Below are 22,109 nucleotides of genomic sequence, written 5' to 3' on the forward strand. Positions count from 1 at the left end.
AAATCCAGGACCACTGCTCACCTCCACTCATTCGTTCTGCTTTTTTCCACCTGTGGAACCAACTTCCACATTCTCTTCAATATCATTTTTCCCTCCAGGTCTTCCAGACAGCTGTTCACGACCATCTCAGATTGTCCTCAATCCAAAACCATGCTCTTTTCTACCCTCATTAAACCACCCCCAAGCCAAGCTCTTTCCAAATTCCACATTTTCCTTCCTGAGAGTTTCCTTCTATATCCATCCTATCCACCCCATGCAGCCTTTCCTGTTCCCCATTCCTCCCCACACCCATCAATTGTCCGAGTCTCCCTGTATTTTGTCCCTCAACCCTGCTGTTGGTGTTTCCCCCCTCTCTTTACTGTTCCTTTTATTCTGTTGCATACTGAGCTGTTCAGTTTTCTCACTCTTCCACGAGCCTTGACTTTGTACACAAATAATAAAATCCCAGTCTCAATCATCATAAACGATTGCAGAAGGTAATCATTTAGAGGTTCCAAACATCTTTGTTTCTTGCCTGTTTTACTGAGAAACCTTTCTGCAGTCCTACACTTCATCTCCCACCATGTTGTGCAGTGAAGTAAAGGAAGAAGCACCAAATACTCCAGCAATACGGAGATGCTTCCAAACATATAACTACATTCCACTGTTATCACGTGCAAAGCTGCTCCATCATTTGAACATCTAAATGGTGCCATGTCAGAGGCACATCCTGAGCGTAACAGGTTAAACTAGAGGGGAGCACTCGGGAGAGTGCAAATCCTCCGCCGCCAATACTGCTGGGTCACTCAAGTGAACCTTATATCTTATTCATTAAATATGATGTCAACAGTGCTGACAGAGTTATAGTTCTTTTCTCCATTTTTTTTTTTGGGGGGGGGGGGGGTTGGAAATCACTTAAAACGTGTAGAAATGCAAAAAAAAAAATTTTCTCTAATTTTTTTTTTTGGGGGGGGGGGTGGGGGGGTTGGAAATCACTTAAAACATGTAGAAATGCAAAAAAAAAAATTTTTTCTCCAACAATTTCTTTTTTGGTGGGGGAGAGTCCAAAATCTAATGGCATGATCCTTGGACCATACCTAACCCCCCCCCCCACCAAGTTTCGTCGAAATCCGTCGAGGAGTTTTTCCGTAATACTGTTCACAAACAAACAAACTAGAACGGGCACTCAGTAGAGCGCATACCTTCGCCAACGCTACATTCCCCCCCCCAGAAACCGTTGATTGTGAGGGTATTTAATCCCATACCACATCTGCCATCTCATATGTGTTATGATGGCTTAAAAACATGAAATGTCCTGTGTCATATCGTATATCACAAGATTGGGCAATGAATTCACAACATTTTGGCATTGGTTGCATGCAAATTGGATAAAAATCGACCGCACTATGGCAAAATGACGATTTTGACCTTTTCATGACCTCGACCTTGATCTTTGTACTCTTAATTTTGTAATTGGTATTAGAGTGTGGGGAACAGAACAGTCAACATTATGGTGTTGGTTTCATGCAAATCGGATAAGAATTGACCGTGTTATGACTAAAACAGCACATTTTGCAATGTCGTGACCCCCCTGACCTTTGACTCCCAACCGCTAATAAGGGTTATTATGTCATTGTGTCATGTCACATATCACAAGATGGGGCATTGAATTCTGAACATTTTGGCATTAGTTGGATGCAAATTGGATACAAATTGACCGCGCTATGGTAAAAAGACGATTTTGACCTTTTCATGACCTTGACCTTTGACCTTTGACCTGATCGCTCCCAAAATCTAATACAATGGTCCTCGGATAATAACCAATCATCCCACCAAATTTGCTGCGATTCAGTTCAATACTTTTGGAGTTATGCGAATAACAAACAAACAAACACACATATTCATATGCACAGCGATCAAATAAATACACAACGATCAAAACATAACCTTCGCAACAAAGTTTGTGAAGGTAACAAACAAACAGAAAGGGGTGAAAACAGTAACCTCCGATCTTCGATGGCGGAGGTTAACGTGAATGGCCACTCATTAGAGCGCATCCCTCCAGTGCACAATTCCTGATCCAGCTGAACATATTGGGTCCAACACATTTTTGAAATATAATGCTTTACATCGTTTTTGGCCTTAATGGTGAAGAATCACCTAAAACATTCTCGGATCAGATTCGGATCTTCACTAAAATGGAATCAATTCTTCATTGTTACATTCCCAACCTGCTCACCAAGTTACGTCTGAATACGTCTACAACTTTTTGAGATATCCTGCTGTTTGTCGTTTTGGCCCTATCTTCCAATGGTGAAGAATCACTCAAAAAATTCTCAGATCCAGATTCGGATCTTCACTAAAATCTAATAATTTCGTCCTTGTCACATACCCAAGCTCTCCACAAAATTTCGTCTAAATCCATCCACAACCTTTTGAGATCCGTCCACAACCTCTGTACACAAACAGACAAACAAGCAAATGAAATTGCTCATTGAGCAAGGAATTGCCGGAATAACTTTGTTGTGTCTCCATGATCTCCGAAAAAACAAAACCCTGGAAATCAATTTGGTTCTTACAAGTCGATAGTGCTACTGTTTAATGAGTTATAGCACTTAGTTTGGTCATGATCATAACTTGGAAGTCAATCGGACTTGAAATGGCATTTTTATCACAATTTCAAAGTTTTGACCCGACCCCCCTGACATTTGACCCCCGACCGCTAATAAGGGTGTTGGTGTGACACCCCAATGAGACATATGGTTGGATGCAGTATTGGAAGATTCACATTTTGGAATTTGGTTTGAAGTCGATATGACCATTTTAGCAGACGTTATTGCGAAAATAAGAATTTAGATTTTTTGGTGACCTTGACCTTGACCTTTGACCGAGATTTACCAAAAACGACAAGTGTCTAAGTTGGACCATGGCCGACATCTGTACCCAGTTTGGTCTTGATCGCTGAAACGGTGTGGCTGCTACAGGGTAAACAAACACAGAAACAAACAGACAAGCTGGTAGGCAGACATGGGTAGTTGACTACCCAATATAACCTGACGCGATGGGCCCGTTTGATGGGGAATGACCTGAGGATTAAGCACAAGAAAATTCATGATTCTAGCTTCAAGGGTTAATGCTGCAGATTGTTTTTTCGTTAAAATACCCCCACATTTTGAGGTTTTTCGGCTGTTGCTAGGTAACGGAGGGGTCTATAGCAACGGTTCTTTCTCACACGTAACTAGGACATACCATGAACCTACCATACCAGTTTCATATATATCTGACTCATAGTCTCTGAGATATAACGGACTTCGTTTTTTTTATTGTTTTCGACCAGGGTTCATTCAAAGTTTATCTTCTCCGACACTTTTCATAGGATCCGGCTGGAAATTTTTGACAATATGGCTGAATGTGCTGCCCACAGTCGCTCGTGGCCCGATTTTTGATTTTCGAAAAAATAATTTTTTAATGATTTTTCAAAAATTTCAAAGTCCCGTTGCTAGGCAACGGTGGTGTCCATAGCAACGGTTCTCATTTGCACACAACTAAGTCATGGTATGAACCTACCAACCAAGTTTCATCGAAATCACCATTGTATTAACGGAGCACTGGACCGAACAGACATACATACAGACAAGCACAGACAGACAGACAAACATATCGACGGAAATACCGATAATAAGGGTAGAAAAAAAAATCTCAATTTTTTTTTCGACCAGATTGACTACCCAACAGATAGACAGACAGACAGACAAACATATCGATGGAAATACTGATAATAAGGGTGGAAAAATCTCAAAAAAAAAATTTTTCGACTCCATCGACTACCCATCAAACAGACAGACACACAGAATGACGCACACAACTGACCAACATAATTGCCGAAATCCGAAGGATTCCGGCAATTAACAAACAGATGGGTGAAAACATAACCTCCATCCACCTTCAGTGGTGGAGGTAACAAACAGCTCAAGTCGGTTTTCCTTTGAGGAAAGACAGTTTATAGTTTATCAGCTGTAATCTGGTGAACTTATTCATTTGGCACATTAGAATTCATTATTTACAGTACACAGTGAGAGAAACTGCCAAGATGGCTCTCGTTACTTTATGGATGTTAATGCTGTTAATGTGATATTTCTTTTGTGATGGTGCATTGCTTGTCCAGCATACGACATTGTGGAAGTTTGGAGCAATGAACGCATTCTACATTTATTGAGTGATACTTTACAATTCCTGAGCAGTAAGTCTTCAAAGAACAATTGAATCGTCAACGCACTCGGAGTGGAAGGTCGAACGGTAAACCGGTGGTTACTGCAGACGTTGAACAGCACATAGAATCTCATGATAAGAGTGGAGGCCATGCTTTGTTGACACTATTTGGTTGAAGTTTTGAACACTGTTTTGGTTTTATCTTTCTATTCTTCTAGTTTCCGTTCCACCACTCCATGACAATGCCGATATTGAAAAACAGCTCCCCACATTGATACATTTTGGTGCCTTTTGTGGGTCACTACCTGAGGCCTTGGAGCATCTTGCTCAGGTATATTCACTTGATGCTAGATGGATCACCGTAGTTGTGTTATTACCTCATGCGCGTTGTGCAAAACGGGGTTATATGCAATTGATTTACTGTCTGTCTGTCTGTCTGCCTCTAATCAAGGCACTTCTTAATTTCAATTGAATTATATATTTTGAATACTGGAGAAAACGAATCAAAACAGGAACCTGCAGTTTAACAGTACTGCACTTCGGCTCTGAATTTGGCAACTTGAACAGAATCTCGTTCCGATCGTGCATGTGCAGAGAGGAATAAGGTAATTTTTTTTTTGCTGTCTTACTGCCTGGCAGTCAAACAAAAAAATTGAACTAGAACTACGTTGTCGATGGCACACCATCGCATATTCCCGCACGCACTGCTTTGTCCCATTAACGCCAGGTGAAATATTATCTTGCAAAATGGATTGACTATTCTTTTCTATTTGATGTGCTTTATGACCAAAGACTTACTATGTTTACTAAATCAGAAGTCATTGCAAGCATGTCAACATTTCATAAAACATTAATTTAACACTGTCCAGCAATATAGAACTGTGCATCAATTTAATCAGAGGAATGAACTATGTATAATATTAATTATAATTATTCATAATCAATTAGATAAATACAGTAAAACATGTGCTGTTTGTCACTCATGGGGGCCACATAAGTAAGATCTTCATAAAAGAATTTACCATGTACAATGGTAAATCCACTTTAAAAAAAAAAAGCTATAAGACAAATGTTTTTTTTTTTATCGACCCCCATGACCCCAACCCCTCTGGCCCGGCCCCTTGGGGCCATATCAAAAATCCGAAAGTGTTGTGCACTTCCCCATACATATATCTACTATGTCCCAAAGTTTCAAGTTCCTATTTCAAAAGGTGTAGGAGGAGTTACAGGGTAAGCCAGACGGACGTACGGACGGACGGCGGAGACAATCACAATATTCCAAACAGGAAACTTACCATTTTTAAGGGCATAATATCGGACACAAACAACAGGTATGAAGAACTAATGTAATATATTGTTACATTTGTGGGGGGTTAGACATTACCATAGAGCAGAAAGGAATGTATAGATAAGAATAGCATGGTCTGTGATCGAGTAGTTAGTCAATCTCAATGTAATAAGTAGAGACTTCTTAGCTTAAGGATCGTCTTGTTTGAATGTGCAACATACAGGGGGTGGTGCATGGTAATAATTAGGGATTATGGTAAAGGAATTGCATGTAAAATTCCTAGGTAAACCTCTATGGGGGGGTGCTGGAAGACTTTGCAAGAGAGAGGGGCGGAGCTATGAATGCCTCCAGTGAGTTATATATGCCTCCCAAGGAGAGGAGCTTAGATCACTTAGAGGGGGACAGAGCCTTGCCCAGGGAGAAGAGGGAGGAACTAATCGGGTGGTAGGGCGTGTCCAAAAGGTTCGTCTGAGGAGAAAAAGGAGACTGAGTGGGGGACTCTGAGGAGAACAGTAAAGGAGATCATCCAGTTTGCCTGCCTTTGCCCTGTGCTCGTTTGTCTGCCTGCTGCTCCTTTAACCCCCCCCACCCCCCGATACCACCAGAGCTGAGTCCCCCGGTTTTGTCCCCTTCCCGTCTGTGATTGAGTCCGGAGTCAGTCACTTGACTTTCTTTAGATTTCTTATATTCTTGTTTATATAATAATTTATTTATTGCATTCCTTTCTGTGGTGTAGTCATGCCCGCGGGGAGGGGCATGATGATGATGCATGATGGGCGTGATGGTTGGAGGAGTGGCCGTGGGGGTCGGCGAGGGATATGAGGTGTGCACGCCGTCTGAGGCGTCGTAGGCGCCCCTCCCCGCGGGCATGACTACACCACACTTTCCTTCCCTCTCAACCTGCCATCGTATTCCTTTCGTCAGGTCAATCTTCCCCTTTTATTTGGTTCAGATATAAACCCATTTGTTTTACAAGAGCTGATGTTCTCAGGTTTCTCCCTATGACCCACGCGTGCGTTGTCCGCCATTTATTTGGAACGTCGTCTGAGGGAGTAAAACACCAGTTTGGCTTATCCCTCCAAAGTCAGTGTTAATTGACCTGGACATGACAGTATTAAATAAGGTGGTATAATAGATGCTGCATCAATGGCAGTAAACTTCAGATTCAAGGAAGGGGTTTTTTCTATAGCTACAATCTTTAAAGCTTTTATTTTATTTCAATTAAATTATATACATGAACACTGGAACACAAATTGTCTTGTTTGCATGTCCAAAAACCTTAAATTTAGCAGTACTTGGGCAAAATATTCCGTCATCTTATATCATCTCAACCAATCAAATTTGTCATGCTCCCAGGGCAGGGGAACTTTGCGATTATTCTTCTTCTTCTTCTTCTTCTTCTTCTTCTTCTTCTTCTTCTTCTTCTTCTTCTTCTTCTTCTTCTTCTTCTTCTTCTTCTTCTTCTTCTTCTTCTTCTTCTTCTTCTTCTTCTTCTTCTTCTTCTTCTTCTTCTTCTTCTTCTTCTTCTTCTTCTTCTTCTTCTTCTTCTTCTTCTTCTTCTTCTTCTTCTTCTTCTTCTTCTTCTTCTTCTTCTTCTTCTTCTTCTTCTTCTTCTTCTTCTTCTTCTTCTTCTTCTTCTTCTTCTTCTTCCTCTTCCAAAAAACTGTTTCCTATAATATCCCATGTGTCAGATCCAATAAAATCCCATTTCCTTTTTCTCAAGACTCGAGTGGGCTAATGTGTTTTATGAACTCCAGTTGTGCCTGGGAAAGAGGTATATGTACTTTTCTGTTTGTGAGCTCTTTCTGATCATAGTACAGGGATGGGACAGATAGAATGGTGTTCCCTTCTGATCATGTGACTCTTTCACAGTGGCATCGCGGGTTAAGATTCTACATACCATTTTGTGCTAAATTACACGTTGACTGTTAATACGAGCTATCTCTGTAATTCACATAACAGTTGTACACTGATTCCCACACCATAGTTGGCCTGAATTTAATGAGGTATGCTCTCTGCCCACTGTGTTACCTCGTTTTACTCATTGACAACATGTATGGGGAAATTACCTGCAATATGTACTCCAGGGGATTTGTCACTCACTTCAACACACTACAATGTGAACATTTTAGAGTATGAAACTAATACAAAATGAAGAGATGAGTACCTTGTGCATTACTCTCGAAATGCTAGGTCAAACAATATCTCATTCAATAGCTGGCCTTGTGGTCATCTGATTTTGAGGTCGATCTTCAGTGAAGAATCAGATCTGACAAAACCCGCAAATGCTGAAGTTGTAATTAGATACCGGAGACACTAAAGTGACGTGAACTCCTGTGCAGTACTACAAGTGAGTTCTGCAATTTCGCTCTCCAAGCTCGTGCGGTTTGGGCAACTTGGGTGACTTCAATCATTTGTTTTTCCTTTTGAAAATTAAAATGTTGATAAAAAACCCCAACATGTTACACTTATTTACCAGGAATACTTTTGTTGTTAGGTGTCACTTCCCTCACTGACAACCCAGGATGGAGTAACAGACTCATTGGTATACCATGCTGGCCTCGAGGCCTCAAGGTTACTGGCTATTACAGAGGCCGCGAGCCTCAAAGATGGCTCCACCCAACCACCGTTCCTGGAAATCATGCAACCCGTGAGCATCGAGATCTCAACGTGCATGCACAAGCTTGATGATGGGCTCCAGTACACACAAAAGCAGATAGGAGGTGGGTTCTCCCCTCAAGTACACAGCACTATTCTATAGGTAGTTGGGTGGGGGAAATGACAGCTATATAGCAGATGGCAGAGCAGAGAAACATGAGGAGTTAATGATTTCTTTTAAAATGTCCTTGTTGATCTTGTAAAAATACACGATTTATTTTCACGTCCTTGTTGATCTTTTAAAAATACATGATTTATTTTCACATCCTTGTTGTACATGTGACTACAAGCTCTTACAAGGGCCCCACATCATTAGAAGTGTCACCCCAAACGTCCCATCACATACATAACAAACATAGTCGCATTGACTAACGTTATTCGTTTCACAATATTCTACATATTCTACATCCTCTTCAACGCACTTATTCCAACAGTCTAACAACCTTTTGATACCAACATAGAAACCTTCCTTCTAAAGATCCTGAATGCGGTGGTTGTGATTTTGCACATCTGTTTTTTTTTACCAACATGAAATAACAATATCCACAACTGAACAGTTCCCCAAGTGCGGATAATTGTTTGCAAAAATATATTTGAGAATTTCATGTTCGTTTTCATGAATTTAACAAGTGTTTATCAGTCTTCTTTCATTTAACTTTCTGTCACGGTCACATCTATGGTCCGAGAAGCCATTATTTAAATTCCTAAAAGAAAACAAATACGATGAGAAACTTGATATTTCCCAGACATATCAATAAATAACTTAAGATCACCTTTTACTTAAGATTGTGGACTTAAGATCACCTTTTACTGAGAAAGTTACGAACAAGGAAACAGACCATTTCGGATTACCCTCAGGAAAAAGAAAATGATAGATTTACAAACAAAAATATCAACCACAGAAAAGTGAACTCTTACCATGGGTTTTTATGCCTCCACCGACGAAATTGCTGGAGGCATTATGTTTTTGGGTTGTCCGTCCGGCTGTTCATGCATCCATCCATCCGTGATAGGCTTTTGTTACCGCGATAACTCAAGAACGGCTGAAGGGATTAAAGTCAAACTTGGTATAAGTATTGTAATGATGTGAAGGTAAGCTGATTAGATTATGCTATCATGGCTGAGTTACACCTGCATTACAGTGCTATCACAATTTTTCAATCCACTTGTAGAACCTCCTTCTTCAGTCTGTTCAATCTCGCTCTTTGTACTGCTTTAACTTGGTACTGCACCACCAACTCAGGTCATCCACCCACCATTCCGACCCATGATCTTTTCCATCCTCATTAACACTCTCGCTTTGTGCTTGAACATTGTTATGTTTCTTTCCTTTTCCTCTCTCCTGCTGTTTGTTTATCGGAACCTTGTTATGCGCACGTTTCCCTCCTGACCAATTGTCAGTGCGTTGTCTTCTGCACTCTCCCTCCTCCATGAGCCCACAGTTTGTACACAAAAAGGAATAGGCCTAAATAAACAAGAAAGATGTGCATACCTCGATACTTGCAAAATCCAAATGAACAATAGTTTTCATGGAAACAGCAATTTGGTAATTCCGAAAATTTGACCTATCAAGTGATTTACATGACTGAATGTTGTGCATAACAAATTTGGTTCATACATTTTCCAGTCATGGCCTGATGGGGGTTTACATGTTTCGGATGGCCTTGACCTTGACCTTTGACTAATTTGACCATATTTTATACACATATACTATACATAAATCCAGCCTGGTGTTGGCGCAGTGGTTAGGGCAGCGGCTTGGTACCCAAAAGGTCCTGAGTTCAAGCCCCGTTGGGCCACTGAATAAATATATATATAAATATATATATATATATATATATATATATATATATATATATATATATATATATATATATATCTTCTTCTTTCGGCTGCTCCCGTGAGGGGTCGCCACAGCGGATCATCCGTATGATCCGCATAGTGATTTGGCACGTTTTACGCCGGATGCCCTTCCTGACGCAACCCTGGTCGCCTCTTACGACACAGGGATAAGGTACACCTATTTTAACCGGGGTATACACCGGCCCAGTATACTGGTACTCATTTCGCCGACCTCGGAAGGATGACAGGCTGAGTCAACCCCCTGGTGTATTTATTCAGTGGTCCAACGGGGCTTGAACTCAGGACCTCTTGGATCCCAAGCCGCTGCCCTAACCACTGCGCCAACACCAGGCTCATATATATATATATATATATATATATATATATATATATATATATATATATATATATATATATATATATATATATATATATATATATATATATATATATATATATATATATATATATATATATATATATATATATATATATATATATATATATATATATATATATATATATATATATTATATATATATATACTGCATGTATGTATGTGTATGTAAATATATATCAAGTCGTATAAGACCAGGGGGTTAACTCAGCCTGTCATCCTTCCGAGGTCGGCGAAACGAGTACCAGTGTACTGGGCCCGTTGTATACTCCGGTTAGAATAGGTGTACCATATCCCTGTGTGTCGTAAGAGGCGACCAGGGTTGCATCAGGAAGGGCATCCGGCGTAAAAACCTATGCCAAATCATTATGCGGACAAAAACGAATTTCCATACCGGATCGGTCAAGGCCTGGATTACCAACGACCGCCACCGTTACCGGTGGTCAGCAGGGTACCAGTGGAAATTGTGCTACTGCTGGGCGAAGGAGGAGAAGGAAACGGGGAAGGCGAGTCCGGAGGCAGTGGGAGAGGGGGAAGAGTAGAAGTGTGGAGGTGAGAGTTGGAACTCTGAATGTTGGGACGATGACTGGCAAAGGGCGAGAGTTGGCTGATATGATGGAGAGAAGAAAGGTGGACATACTGTGTGTACAAGAGACCAAGTGGATGGGGAGCAAGACGAGGAGCATTGGAGGTGGTTTCAAACTGTTCTACCAAGGTGTGGATGGGAGAAGAAATGGTGTTGGGGTAATCCTGAAGGAAGATTATGTCAAGAGGGTATTGGAGGTAAGGAGAGTGTCCAACCGAGTGATGAGTGTGAAGTTGGAAATTGAAGGGGTGATGATGAATGCATCAGTGCATATGCCCCGCATATGGGGTGTGAGATGGAGTATAAAGAAGATTTCTGGAGTGAGTTAGATGAAGTGGTGGAGAGTGTATCCAAGGATGAAACAGTGGTGATTGGAGCAGATTTCAATGGGCATGTTGGGGAAGGGAATAAAGAGGATGAGGAGGTGATGGGTAGGTACGGTCTCAACAAGAGAAATGTGGAAGGGCAAATGGTGGTAGAGTTTGCAAAAAGAATAGAAATGGCAGTGGTAAATACGTATTTCAAGAAGAAAGAGGAACACAGGGTGACATACAAGAGTGGAGGAAAGTGCACACAGGTGGATTACATCTTAAGCAGGAGATGCAACCTGAAAGAGAATAGAGACTGTCAGGTGGTGGCAGGGGAGAGTGTAGCTCGACAGCATCGATTGGTGGTCTGAAGGATGATTTTGGAGGTGAGGTTGAGGAAGAGAGTGAGGGCTGAACCAAGGACCAGATGGTGGAAGCTGAAGGAGGAAGACTGTTGCGTGGAATTTAAACCTTGGGAGTGACGTGCGTGTTGCATGGAAGGTGGTAAAGATGGGTGGGATGATTGGGCAACTACAGCAGAAGTGGTGAGGGAGATAGCTAGGAAGATACTGGGTGTGACATCTGGACAGAGGAAGGAAGATAAGGAGACTTGGTGGTGGAACGAGGAAGTACAGGAAAGTATAAGGAAGAAGGGGTTGGCGAAAAAGAAGTGGGACAGTCAGAGAGATGAAGAAAGTAGGCAGGAGTACAAGGAGTGGCGGCGAAAGGCAAAGAGAGGTGGCAAAGGCTAAGAAAAAGGCATATGACGAGCTGTATGAGAAGTTGGATACAAAGGAAGGGGAAAAGGATTTATACCGATTGGCAAGACAGAGGGACCGAGCTGGGAAGGATGTGCTGCAGGTTAGGGTGATAAAGGACGCAAATGGGAATGTGCTGACGAGCGGGGAGAGTGTGTTGAGAAGGTGGATGGAGCACTATGAGGAGCTGATGAATGAAGAAAATGAGAGAGAGAAGGTTGGAAGAGGTGGAGATAGTGAATCAGGAAGTGGGGTGGATCAGTAAGGATAAAGTGAGGACTGCGATGAAGAGGATGAAAAGTGGAAAGGCGGTTGGCCCAGATGATATACCAGTGGAGGCATGGAAGTGCTTAGCAGAGATGGCAGTGGGGTTGTTAACCAGATTGTTTAATAAAATCTTGGAAAGTGAGAGAATGCCGGAGGAGTGGAGATCAAGTGTACTGGTTCTGATTTTCAAGAACAAGGGTGATGTGCAGAGCTGTGGAAATTACAGAGGGATAAAGTTGTTAAGCCATACCAGGAAGTTGTGGGAAAGAGTAGTGGAAGCTAGGTTGAGAGGAGAGGTGACGATTTGTGAGCAGCAATATGGGTTTATGCCAGGAAAGAGCACCACTGATGCGATGTTTGCTTTGAGAATGTTGATTGAGAAGTATAGGGAAGGCCAGAAGGAGTTACATTGTGTGTTTGTGGATTTAAAGAAAGCTTATGATAGGGTGACAAGAGAGGAGTTGTGGCATTGTATGAGGAAGTCGGGAGTGGTGAAGAAGTATGTGAGGATCGTGCAGGATATGTATGAGGACAGTGTGACAGCGGTGAGGTGTGCGGAAGGAATGACGGACCGGTTTAAGGTAAAAGTGGGATTGCACCAAGGATCAACGCTGAGCCCTTTCCTGTTTGTAATGGTGATGGACAGGTTTACGGACGAGATCAGACTGGAGTCTCCAAGGACTATGATATTCGCGGATGACATCATGATCTGTAGAGAGAGTAGGGAGCAGGCTGAGGCGAGCCTCGAGAGGTGGAGGTACGCACTGGAGAAAAGGGGAATGATAGTAAGAGTAAGACGGAGTACATGTGCGTAAATGAGAGGGAGGGTGGTGGTATGGTGCGGTTGCAAGGAGTTGAGGTTGGGAAGGTGGATGGGTTTAAATACTTGGGATCAACTGTCCAAAGCAACGGAGAGTGTGGTAGTGAAGTGAAAAAGAGAGTGCAGGCAGGATGGAGTGGGTGGAGAAGAGTTGCAGGAGTTATTTGTGACAGAAGGGTATCTGCAAGAGTGAAGGGGAAAGTATATTAGACGGTAGTGAGACCAGCTATGTTGTATGGTTTTGAGGCGGTGGCGCTAACAAAAAGACAGGAAGCGGAGCTGGAGGTGGCAGAGTTAAAGATGCTGCGATTCTCGTTGGGAGTGACGAGGATGGACAGGATAAGGAATGAGTATATTAGAGGGACAACGCAGGTAGGACGGTTTGGAGACAAAGTGAAAGAGGCGAGATTGAGATGGTTGGACATGTGCACAGGAGGGAAGCGGAGAATATCGGGAGAAGAATGCTGAAGATGGAGCCGCCAGGCAGGAGGAGAAGAGGAAAGCCAAAGAAGAGCTTCATGGATGCGGTGAGGGCGGACATGCGGGCGGTTGGAGTGTCAATGGAAGATGTCGAGGAGAGAGCGAAATGGAGACGGTTGATCCGCTGTGGCGACCCCTAATGGGAGCAGCTGACTGAAGAAGAAGAAGAAGAAGAGAGAAGAAGATACTATACATAAATACAAATAAGCTGTGTAATTTTCAATTTGATATTTTGAAAATTTATTGAGATATGGTGGTAATAAATTCACACAAAGGCCATTTGATTATAATGAGGTGAAATTGTTGTCATGGAAACCATTGACATGTGAAAAAAAGGCTAAACCGAATGTTCTGATATTTGGTGAATCAGGTCTGTGACCCAATATGCAAATCCTGTTCAAATTTGAAGTTAAAGGATGAAAATTGATGATTTTTTGTGACCTTGACCTTTGATCCTTTGAGCATTTAACCTCAAAAACAATATGCTTCGAGGTTTTGATTGGTGAACCAATTCATTGACCCAATATGCAATTTCTGTTCAACCTCAAGCCCCGTTGGGCCACTGAATATATATATATATATATATATATATATATATATATATATATATATATATATATATATATATATATATATATCTATCTCTCTCTCTTCTTCTTCTTTCGGCTGCTCCCGTGAGGGGTCGCCACAGCGGATCATCCGTATGATCCGCATAGTGATTTGGCACGTTTTACGCCGGATGCCCTTCCTGACGCAACCCTGGTCGCCTCTTACGACACAGGGATAAGGTACACCTATTTTAACCGGGGTATACACCGGCCCAGTATACTGGTACTCATTTCGCCTACCTCGGAAGGATGACAGGCTGAGTCAACCTCCTGGTGTATTTATTCAGTGGCCCAACGGGGCTTGAACTCAGGACCTCTTGAGTACCACCCTCAGGGTGCCTGGAGATTGTGCATTACATTGCAGAAAACTAGAGGGGGAGCACTCGGTAGAGTGCAAAACCTCCGCCGCCAATACTGCTAGGTCACTGAATTGAACCTGATATCCTATTCATTCAATTTGACGTCAACAGTGCTCACAGAGTTAAAGTTTGCAACTTTCCCTTTTACTTTTAACTTTTACATACTCAATTCATTCGTCATAACTAGATTCCTTGAGACAGAAATTGATTTTACATGGGTATATCCACCTGAAGTTCCAAAATCAGCCGCAATTATAATTAACCTCTGCCATCGAAGATCGGAGGTTACTGTTTTCACCCCTTTCTGTTTATTTGTTTGTTACTTACGAAATCAAAAGATTTCGTAAGTATATTGATGACTTCCGTTTCTGTTTGTTTGTGTGCTTGTTTGTGTGTTTGCTTGTGTGTTTGTTTGTTTGTTTGTAGGCACGATAAATCGAGAACGGAAGAAGCTACCAATGTCAAATTACACCACGTGATTCAGGAGGGTGATGGCTAGTGCTGATTAGATTTTGGTCAAAATCGGTCAAAGGTCAAGGTCACAGTGAGGTCAAATATTCGATTTTTGATGGTTTGGTACAGATAACTCGAGAACAGAAGAAGCTACCAATGTCAAATTACACCACGTGATTCAGGAGGGTGATGGCTAGTGCTGATTAGATTTTGGTCAAAATCGGTTAAAGGTCAAGGTCACAGTGAGGTCAAACATCCAAAAAATGATAACTCGAGAACGGAAGAAGCTACCAATGTCAAATTACACCACGTGATTTAGGAGGGTGGTGCCTAGCGCTGATTAGACTTTGGTCAAAATTAGTCAAAGGTCAAGGTCACAGTGAGGTCAAACATCCAAAACATTCGATTTTTGATGGTTTGGTACAGAATCATCGTAGAAACTTCTGGTTTGCGTCGCAACCCTCTCTCGAGACAGCTTTTATTAGACAAGGTCAGAGGTCAAGTTGACGATTTCGTAAGTATCAGTCTATGACTGCTTGTTACTTAAGAAATCTAAAGATTTCGTAAGTATATTGATGCCTTCCGTTTCTGTTTGTTTGTTTGTTTGTTTGTTTGTTTGTTAGTTTGTTTGTGTTTGTTTGTAGGCACGATAACTCGAGAACGGAAGAAGCTACCAATGTCAAATTACACCATGTGATTCAGGAGGGTGATGGCTAGTGCTGATTATATTTTGGTCACAATCGGTCAAAGGTCAAGGTCACGGTGAGGGCAAATATTCGATTTTTGATGGATGGTACAGATAACTCGAGAACGGAAGAAGCTACCAATGTCAAATTACACCATGTGATTCAGGAGGCTGATGGCTAGTGCTGCTTAGATTTTGGTCAAAATCGGTCAAAGGTCAAGGTCACAGTGAGGTCAAACATCCAAAAAATGATAACTCGAGAACGGAAGAAGCTTCCGATGTCAAATTACACCACATGATTCAGGAGGGTGGTGGCTAGCGCTGATTAGATTTTGGTCAAAATCGGTCAAAGGTCAAGGTCACAGTGAGGTCAAACATCCAAAACATTCGATTTTTGATGGTTTGGTACAGAATCATTGTATAAACTTCTGGTTTGTGTCGCTACCTTCTCAAGAGACATCTTTTATTAGACAAGGTCAGAGGTCAAGTTGACGATTTCGTAAGTACCAGTCTATGACTGCTTGTTACTTACGAAATCTAAAGATTTCGTAAGTATATTGATGACTTCCGTTTCTGTTTGTTTGTTTGTTTGTTTGTCGGCACGATAACTCGAGAACGGAAGAAGCTACCAATGTCAAATTACACCACGTGATTCAGGAGGGTGATGGCTAGTGCTGATTATATTTTGGTTAAAATGGGTCAAAGGTCAAGGTCACAGTAGGGTCAAATATTCGATTTTTGATGGTTTGGTGCAGATAACTCGAGAACGGAAGAAACTACCAATGTCAGATTACACCACGTGATTCAGGAGGGTGATGGCTGGTGCTGTTTAGATTTTGGTCAAAATCGGTCAAAGGTCAAGGTCACAGTGAGGTCAAACATCCAAAAAATGATAACTCGAGAACGGAAGAAGCGACCAATGTCAAATTACACCACGTGATTCAGGAGGATGATGGCTGGTGCTGATTAGATTTTGGTCAAAATCGGTCAAAGGTCAAGGTCACAGTGAGGTCAAAAATTCAATTTTTGATGGTTTGGTACAGAATCATGGTAGAAACTTCTGGTTTGCGTCACTACCTTCTCCAGAGACAGCTTTCATAAGACAAAGTCAGAGGTCAAGTTGATGATTTCGTAAGTACCAGTCTATGACTGCTTGTTTGTTTGTTACTTACGAAATCTAAAGATTTCGTAAGTATATTGATGACTTCCGTTTCTGTTTGTTTGTTTGTTTGTTTGTAGGCACGATAACTTGAACGGAAGAAGCTACCAATGTCAAATTACACCACGTGATTCAGGAGGGTGATGGCTAGTGCTGATTATATTTTGGTTAAAATCGGTCAAAGGTCAAGGTCACAGTGAGGTCAAATATTCGATTTTTGATGGTTTGGTGCAGATAACTCGAGAACGGAAGAAACTACCAATGCCAGATTACATCACGTGATTCAGGAGGGTGATGGCTGGTGCTGTTTAGATTTTGGTCAAAATCGGTCAAAGGTCAAGGTCACAGTGAGGTCAAACATCCAAAAAATGATAACTCGAGAACGGAAGAAGCGACCAATGTCAAATTACACCACGTGATTCAGGACGGTGATGGCTGGTGCTGATTAGATTTTGGTCAAAATCGGTCAAAGGTCAAGGTCACAGTGAGGTCAAAAATTCAATTTTTGATGGTTTGGTACAGAATCATGGTAGAAACTTCTGGTTTGCGTCACTACCTTCTCCAGAGACAGCTTTCATAAGACAAAGTCAGAGGTCAAGTTGACGATTTCGTAAGTACCAGTCTATGACTGCTTGTTTGTTTGTTACTTACCAAATCTAAAGATTTCGTAAGTATATTGATGCCTTCCGTTTCTGTTCGTTTATTTGTTACTTACGAAATCTAAAGATTTCGTAAGTATATTGATGACTTCCGTTTCTGTTTGTTTGCTTGTTTGTTTGTATGTTTGTTTGTTTGTTTGTTTGTAGGCACGATAACTCGAGAACGGAAGAAGCTACCAATGTCAAATTACAGCACGTGATTCAGAAGGGTGATGGCAAGTGCTGATTTGATTTTGGTCGAAATCGGTCAAAGGTCAAGGTCACAGTGAGGTCAAATATCCGTTTTTTGATGGTTTGGAACAGATAACTCGAACGGAAGAAGCTACCAATGTCAAGTTACACCACTTGATTCAGGAGGGTGATGGCTAGTGCTGATGAGATTTTGGTCAAAATTAGTCGAAGGTCAAGGTCACAGTGAGGTCAAACATCCTAAAAATGATAACTCGAAAATGGAAGAAGCGACCCATGTCAAATTACACCTCGTGATTCAGGAGGGTGGTGGCTCGCACTGATTAGATTTTGGTCAAAATCGGTCAAAGGTCAAGGTCACGGTGAGGTCAAACATCCAAAACATTCGATTTTTGATGGTTTGGTAGAGAATTATCAGAGAAACCTCTAGTTTGCGTCGCTACCTTCTCGAGAGACAGCTTTTATTAGACAAGGTCAGAGGTCAAGTTGACGATTTCGTAAGTACCATTCTCTGACTGCTTGTTTGTTTGTTTGTTTGTAGGCACGATAACTCGAGAACGGAAGAAGCTACCAATGTCAAATTACACCACGTGATTCAGGAGGGTGATGGCTAGTGCTGATTATATTTTGGTTAAAATCGGTCAAAGGTCAAGGTCACAGTGAGGTCAAACATAATTCCGTAAATTCACGTGGAGAAATGGAGTATTTTTGCTTCGGTCCACGTTACGAGTTCATTTTAGCTTCGATTTTCATTTTGTCTTCGGTTTTTGCGATCGCTTAGGACGCTTAAAACTCGGCTTTAGAAATTCTGGTAAAAATCGGATGTTTTGGACACGTTTTAAGATTGTACAAAAATATTTCACTCGACGCGTCACGGGTCGTCCCATGATGCAGTGCGCTCGAGCAGACGCGTCGTTGAGGTACGTTAAGGTATAATTGCGTGGAGAAATGGAGATTTTTGCTTCGGTCGACGTTATAATTTTTGATGGTTTGATACAGAATCATCGTAGAAACTTCTGGTTTGTGTCGCTACCTTCTCGAGAGACAGCTTTTATTCGACAAGGTCAGAGGTCAAGTTGATGATTTCGTTAGTACCATTCTATGACTGCTTGTTTGTTTGTTTGTAGGCACGATAACTCAAGAACAGAAGGAGCTACCAATGTAAAATTACACCACGTGATTCAGGAGGGTGAGGGCTGGTGTCGAAATCCGTTGAGGAGTTTTTCCGTAATACTGTTCACAAACAAACAAACAAACAAGCAGTCATCGACTGGTACTTACAAAATCGTCAACTTGACCTCTGACTTTGTCTAATAAAAGCTGTCTCTGGAGAAGGTAGCGACGCAAACCAGAAGTTTCTACCATGATTCTGTACTAAACCATCAAAAATTGAATTTTTGACTTCACTGTGACCTTGACCTTTGACCGATTTTGACCAAAATCTAATCAGCACTAGCCATCACCCTCCTGAATCACGTGGTGTAATTTGACATTGGTAGCTTCTTCCGTTCTCGAGTTATCGTGCCTACAAACAAACAAACAAACAAGCAGTCATAGACTGGTACTTACGAAATCGTCAACTTGACCTCTGACCTTGTCTAATAAAAGCTGTCTCTTGAGAAGGTAGCAACGCAAACCAGAAGTTTCTTCGATGATTCTGTACCAAACCATCAAAAATCGAATGTTTTGGATGTTTGACCTCACTGTGACCTTGACCTTTGACCGATCTTGACCAAAATCTAATCAGCGCTAGCGACCACCCTCCTGAATCACCTTGTGTAATTTGATATGGGAAGCTTCTTCCGTTCTTGAGTTATCATTTTTTGGATGTTTGACCTCACTGTGACCTTGACCTTTGATCGATTTTGACCAAAATCTAATCAGCACTAGCCATCAGCCTCCTGAATCACGTGGTGTAATTTGACATTGCTAGCTTCTTCCGTTCTCGAGTTATCTGTACCAAACCATCAAAAATCTAATATTTGACCTCACCGTGACCTTGAACTTTGATCGATTTTGACCAAAATCTAATCAGCACTAGCGATCAGCCTCCTGAATCACGTGGTGTAATTTGACATTGGAACCTTCTTCCGTTCTCGAGTTATAATTTTTTGGATGTTTGACCTCACTGTGACCTTGACTTTTGACCGATTTTGACCAAAATCTAATCAGCACGAGCCATCAGCCTCCTGAATCACGTGGTGTAATTTGACATTGGTAGCTTCTTCTGTTCTCGAGTTATCTGTACCAAACCATCAAAAATCGAATTTTTGACCTCACCGTGACCTTGACCTTTGACCGATTTTGACCAAAATCTAATCAGCACTAGCCATCACCCTCCTGAATCACGGGGTGTAACTTGACATTGGTAGCTTCTTCCGTTCTCGAGTTATCATGCCAACAAACAAACAAACAAACAGAAACGGAAGGCATCAATATACTTACGAAATCCTTAGATTTCATGAGTAACAAGCAGTCATGGACTGGTACTTACGAAAGCGTCAACTCGACCTCTGACCTTGTCGAATAAAAGATGTCTCTCGAGAGAGGGTAGCGACGCAAACCAGAAGTTTCTACGATGATTCTGTACCAAACCATCAAAAATCGAATGTTTTGGATGTTTGACCTCACTGTGACCTTGACCTTTGACAGATGTTGACCAAAATCTAATCAGCGCTAGACACCACGCTCCTGAAGCATGTGGTGTAATTTGACATTGGTAGCTTCTTCTGTTCTCGAGTTATCATTTTTTGGATGTTTTACCTCACTGTGACCTTGACCTTTGACGGATTTTAACCAGAATCTAATCAGCACTAGCCATCACCCTCCTGAATCACGTGGTGTAATTTGACATTGGTAGCTTCTTCCGTTCTTGAGTTATCGTGCCTACAAACAAACAAACAAACAAACATGCAAACAAACAAACAAACAAACAAGCAGTCATAGACTGGTACTTACGAAATCGTCAACTTGACCTCTGACCTTGTCTAATAAAAGCTGTCTCTCGAGAAGGTAGCGACACAAACTAGAAGTATCTACGATGATTCTGTACCAAACCATCAAAAATCGAATGGTTTGGATGTTTGACCTCACCGTGACCTTGACCTTTGACCGATTTGACCAAAATCTAATCAGCACAAGCCATCACCCTCCTGAATCACGTGGTGTAATTTGACATTGGTAGCTACTTCCGTTCTCGAGTTATCGTGCCTACAAACAAACAAACAAACATACAAACAAACAAACAAACAAGCAGTCATAGACTGGTACTTACGAAATCGTCAACTTGACCTCTGACCTAGTCAAATAAAAGCTGTCTCTGGAGAAGGTAGCGACGCAAACCAGAAGTTTCTACTATGATTCTGTTCCAAACCATCAAAAATCGAATGTTTGACCTCATTGTGACCTTGACCTTTGACCGATTTTGACCAAAATCTAATCAGCACTAGCCATCACCCTCCTGAATCACGTGGTGTAATTTGACATTGGTAGCTTCTTCCGTTCTCGAGTTATCTGCACCAAACCATCAAAAATCGAATATTTGACCTCACTGTGACCTTGACCTTTGAACGATTTTGACCAAAATCTAATCAGCACTAGCCATCACCCTCCTGAATCACGTGGTGTAATTTGACATTGGTAGCTTCTTCCATTCTCGAGTTATCGTGCCTTCAAACAAACAAACAAACAAGCAGTCATAGACTGGTACTTACGAAATCGTCAACTTGACCTCTGACCTTGTCTAATAAAAGATGTCTCTCGAGAAGGTAGCGACGCAAACCAGAAGTTTCTACGATGATTCTATACCAAACCATCAAAAATCTAATGTTTTGGATGTTTGACCTCACTGTGACCCTGACCTTTTACCGATTTTGACCAAAATCTAATCAGCACTAGCCATCATCCTCCTGAATCATGTGGTGTAATTTGACATTGGTAGCTTCTTCCATTCTCGAGTTATCGTGCCTACAAACAAAGAAACATACAAACGAACAAACAAACAAACAAACAAACAAACAAACAAACAAACAGAAACGGAAGTCATCAATATACTTCCGAAATCTTTAGATTTCGTAAGTAACAAACAAACAAACAGAAACGGAAGACATCAATATACTTACGAAATCTTTAGATTTCGTAAGTAACAAGCAGTCATAGACTGGTACTTACGAAATCGTCAACTTGACCTCTGACCTTTTCTAATAAAAGCTGTCTCTCGAGAAGGTCGCGACGCAAACCAGAAGTTTCTACGTTGTTTCTGTTGCAAACCATCAAAAATCGAATGTTTTGGATGTTTGACCTCACTGTGACCTTGACCTTTGACCGATTTTGACCAAAATCTAATCAGCACTAGTCATCACCCTCCTGAATCACGTGGTGTAATTTGACATTGGTAGCTTCTTCC

General features: G+C 41.5%; 1 protein-coding gene across 5 annotated transcripts in view; it reads left to right on the forward strand.

Annotated features, from left to right (window-relative positions):
- The window catches only part of DNAH10 (dynein axonemal heavy chain 10), a 494,970-nt gene that overhangs the window by 28,347 nt on the left and 444,514 nt on the right, over nucleotides 1–22,109 (forward strand). For all 5 annotated transcript variants that reach the window (XM_085898117.1, XM_085898134.1, XM_085898126.1 and 2 more), the window contains exons 4-5: nucleotides 4,407–4,519; nucleotides 7,974–8,199. In XM_085898117.1, the coding sequence (XP_085754243.1) occupies nucleotides 4,407–4,519; nucleotides 7,974–8,199 (339 nt within the window). The remainder of the gene's footprint in view (nucleotides 1–4,406; nucleotides 4,520–7,973; nucleotides 8,200–22,109) is intronic.

This window comes from Eptatretus burgeri, chromosome 1, assembly GCF_056783735.1.
Source record: "Eptatretus burgeri isolate ZD-2024b chromosome 1, Ebu_testis_v1, whole genome shotgun sequence".
Lineage (NCBI taxonomy): Eukaryota > Metazoa > Chordata > Myxini > Myxiniformes > Myxinidae > Eptatretus > Eptatretus burgeri.